This window comes from Cherax quadricarinatus, chromosome 93 (assembly GCF_038502225.1).
Source record: "Cherax quadricarinatus isolate ZL_2023a chromosome 93, ASM3850222v1, whole genome shotgun sequence".
In the NCBI taxonomy this organism is placed as follows: domain Eukaryota; kingdom Metazoa; phylum Arthropoda; class Malacostraca; order Decapoda; family Parastacidae; genus Cherax; species Cherax quadricarinatus.
The window spans coordinates 8,960,090-8,964,977 of NC_091384.1; the positions used below are offsets into that span (position 1 = coordinate 8,960,090).

Here is a 4,888-nt window from a genome sequence, read left to right on the forward strand (position 1 = left end):
CGCCTCTGCTGTGTGTGTGTGTGTGTGTGTGTGTGTGTGTGTGTGTACTCACCTATATGTGGTTGCAGGGGTCAAACCACAGCTCCTGGCCCCGTATCTTCACTAGCCGCTACTAGGTCACACTACCTGCTCCAAGAGCCTGATCATATCTCGTCTTAAAGCTATGTATGGATCGTGCCTCCACTATTTCACTCTCCAGATTTTTTCCACTTCCTGACAATCTAAGGCTAAAGAAATACTTCCTAACATCCCTATGACTCATCTAATTTTTCAGTTTCCAGTTGTGTCCCCTTGTTCCTGTGTCTCATCTCTGCAACATGTTAGCCCTGTCCACCTTGTCAATTCCTCTCAGTGTTCAGAGTCGTTATCAAGTCCTGCCTCTCTCTCCTGTCCTCCAGTGTCATCAGGTTGACTTCCCTTAACCTCTCCTCATAAGATATACCCGTTAGCTCCAGGATTAGTCTTGTTGCAAACTTTTGCACTTTCTCCAATTTCTTGGTGTGTTTGGCTAGGTGTGGGTTCCATACTGGTGCTGCATACTCCAATATGGCCCTAACGTACACGGTGTACAGGGTCGTTTATGGCTCCTTACTTAGATATTGAAATGCTATTCTCAGGTTTGCCAGGCGCCCATATGCTGCAGCAGTTATTTGGTTAATGTGCGCCTCAAGGGACGTGTTCTGAATGATGCTCACCCCAGGATCTTCTTCCTGAAGTGAGGTTTGTGGCCTGTACTCCGTCTGCAGTCTTCTTTGTCTTTTTCCAAGCTTCACAACTTTGCACTAGCTGGGGTTAAATGTAGAAAGCCTGTACTGTCAGGACAGACAGCCTAGCCGTCTGTTCTGACTAGTTCATATTTCGCGGCATTTAAGTGCTGCCCTCTGTAGGCTCACCCAGGTCAGTGGGAGGCTGAGCCCATTCGGTCTCACTCCTAGGCCGACCGACTTGATAGGCACAAGAGCTCCCCCTCCACGGACTGGCTTGCGGTCACTCCCTCACACCGCCCGTTGTGTACTCACTCCTATCCAATTAAAGCCAAACTAGTCCACGGCCGTATCATTGCTACCTACGCTACCTCCATCGGCACTAAACCGCTGTTCAACAGCACGAACAATAATAAACTCCAGAAGCTATTTGACAGACCAGGCTTGCAGCCTGTCTAGATCCCCTTGTAATCCTACCCGATCCTCGTTCCCATGTATTCTCCTTATTAACTTCACATCATCTACGAATTGGGACGCCTCTCTGAATATTTCTTCCATCACATCATTCACATATACAAGAAAGAGCACCAGACCCAGGACTGACCCTTGTGGAACCCCTCTCGACACATACGCCCACTCTGACACCTCATTACATGCCAACACTCGTTTCCTTCCTGTCAGTTATTCCCCGAGTCATTGCAGTTCATTGCCTACTAACCAGTGTCTTGTGTGGTACTGTGTTGAAAGCTTACAGACCACAACAAGATGCAGCCACCTGAACTACCATTATAACCATGAACTACCATTACCACCATGAACTACTATTATCACCATGAACTACCATTACCACCATGAACTAACATTATCACCATGAACTAACATTATCACCATGAACTACCATTACCACCATGAACTAACATTATCACCATGAACTACCATTATCACCATGAACTACCATTACCACCATGAACTACCATTATCACCATGAACTACCATTACCACCATGAACTACCATTATCACCATGAACTACCATTGCCACCATGAACTACCATTATCACCATGAACTACCATTATAACCATGAACTACCATTATCACCATGAACTATCATTGCCACCATGAACTACCATGACCATGAACTACCATTACCACCATGAACTACCATGACCATGAACTACCATTACCACCATGAACTACCATGACCACCATGAACTACCATTACCACCATGAACTACCATGACCACCATGACCACCATGAACTACCATGACCACCATGAACTACCATGACCACCATGAACTACCATGATCACCATGAACTACCATTACCACCATGAACTACCATTACCACCATGAACTACCATGACCACCATGAACTACCATTACCACCATGAACTACCATTACCACCATGAACTACCATGACCACCATGAACTACCATGACCACCATGAACTACCATTACCACCATGAACTACCATTACCACCATGAACTACCATGATCACCATGAACTACCATTACCACCATGAACTACCATTACCACCATGAACTACCATGACCACCATGAACTACCATTACCACCATGAACTACCATGACCACCATGAACTACCATTACCACCATGAACTACCATTACCACCATGAACTACCATGACCACCATGAACTACCATTACCACCATGAACTACCATGACCACCATGAACTACCATTACCACCATGAACTACCATGACCACCATGAACTACCATTACCACCATGAACTACCATTACCACCATGAACTACCATGACCACCATGAACTACCATGACCACCATGAACTACCATGACCACCATGAACTACCATGACCACCATGAACTACCATTACCACCATGAACTACCATGACCACCATGAACTACCATGATCACCATGAACTACCATTACCACCATGAACTACCATGACCACCATGAACTACCATGACCACCATGAACTGCCATGACCACCATGAACTACCATGACCACCATGAACTACCATGACCACCATGAACTACCATGACCACCATGAACTACCATGACCACCATGAACTACCATGACCACCATGAACTACCATGATCACCATGAACTACCATGATCACCATGAACTACCATGAACTACCATTACCACCATGAACTACCATGACCACCATGAACTACCATTACCACCATGAACTACCATTACCACCATGAACTACCATGAACTACCATTACCACCATGAACTACCATTACCACCATGAACTACCATGACCACCATGAACTACCATGAACTACCATTACCACCATGAACTACCATGATCACCATGAACTACCATGAACTACCATGACCACCATGAACTACCATGACCACCATGAACTACCATTACCACCATGAACTACCATGACCACCATGAACTACCATTACCCTCAAGGCTGAACAGTGAGTACATATCAACGCTTTCTGCGTCCTGGTTAATTCGTGCATAACTGTACGTTGTACAGAGACGGAAGGAAGGAAGGAAGGAAGGAAGGAAGGAAGGAAGGAAGGAAGGAAGGAAGGAGAGAGATTGAGGAAGATAAATGAAGGTAGTGTAGTCTAGTGAAGTAGATAGACTTTAAACCCAATAAACCAACCCTCGTGCAGTAGACTTTAAACCCAATAAACCAACAATAACGTAGTAGATAGAATTTAAACTCAGATATAAATTTAGATTAATATTTAGAGTCAAATGGAATTTTGGACAAAATAATAAAAAAACATTGACTTTCATGGTTTAATGAGATGGTTTATTGTAAACCACTGGACCTGCGGTCATGGACCAGGATGGAGCGAAACATCGGGTTTGTAGTCTGTTGGTTGCTGGTGACGCTGCTCAGATTTCTTGTACCTGGATAGTAACTGACTAGTTTGTACTATTCCAGCCAGAAGATCTGGATAGTAGAAGACTACCTGAAACAGGTTTCAGGCATGAAACTTGAAGCACTAACCTGAGTGTGGACCAAGACCACCAGGAAGCAGACGAAACAGTTTCTGATACCCGAGTCTCAGGGTTCAGATACCACAAGTCTTCCTGAAACAGGTTTTGCACCTGAAACAGGTTTCAGGCATGAAACTTGAAGCACTAACCTGAGTGTGGACCAAGACCACCAGGAAGCAGACGAAACACAGTTAAAGTGGACCAGTTTCCGATACCCGAGCCTCAGGGTTCAGATACCACAAGTCTTCCTGAAACAGGTTTTACACCTGAAACAGGTTTCAGGCATGAAATGTGAAGCACTAACCTTGGGCCTGAGTGTGGGCCAACACCACCAGGAGGCAGGTGAACCACAAACACTGCTCCATTATACACAAATGCTTAAAAATGCTCCAGGTATCAACAGGTTGCACCTTGCTTCGTCCTCCGTCCCAGAGTTCAACAACTTTACTCCTCTGGGATTCCCCCTTGTGGCGAGTTCAACACGACTAGTCCTTTGGGATTTCCCGTTCAAAGGTTCAGTTCCCTCTTCCCTTGAAGCTTTTCGCGATAGGGGCGACGTCGGGGGATAATTTACAAAGGCCCCGTGGGGTAGCGAGGGATGGGGAGGTTCAATACTTTCACTGCGGAGCTTCAAAAGAGAATGACGGCTCTTGTTGCCAGCTCTGTCGTTATATACTCGCCTCACCTTGGACGTCACCGTGACGTCACTGTGACGTCACTATTACATCACGTGGTATCCCCGGACGTACAGAAACCCCCATATAGTGAACACTTGCCCTCGTTCATCAGAAAACCCCGTTGTAGCGGCACTCCACCTGTCCCTTCCTGAATTTCTCAGGTTATCAACTAATCAACAATAAATTGAATTACAAATTCTCTCGTAACTGCAATATTAATGTTAGTTACGAGGACAAGGAAGAGTTACGATACTGATTTAAGTAAGAATCACTGAAAGATATATATATATATATATATATATATATATATATATATATATATATATATATATATATATATATATATATATATAATGCTCCTGGTCTTCAAGATATGTTTCTGTCTCTATGTATATTGGTGTATGTTTTTGTGTGTATAATGTGTTTGGTGTGTGTGTGTGTGTGTATGTTTTGTCTTTAGTAAGTTCTGTGTAGATTATTGGACAGTTGTATGTAATTGTTTCTTAGCGGCATTTCCGAGTTTTGTATTGTTCTCTGTGTATTT

The 4,888-nt window shown here is 44.2% G+C and overlaps 1 protein-coding gene across 1 annotated transcript in view; it reads right to left on the reverse strand.

Moving 5' to 3' along the window:
• The window catches only part of LOC128703385 (putative tyrosinase-like protein tyr-3), a 19,941-nt gene extending 15,635 nt beyond the window's left edge, over positions 1–4,306 (reverse strand). The window contains exon 1 of the mRNA XM_070104676.1: positions 3,972–4,306. Within this exon, the coding sequence (XP_069960777.1) occupies positions 3,972–4,032 (61 nt within the window). The 5' untranslated portion in view covers positions 4,033–4,306. The remainder of the gene's footprint in view (positions 1–3,971) is intronic.
• Between the last annotated feature and the right edge of the window lie 582 nt (positions 4,307–4,888).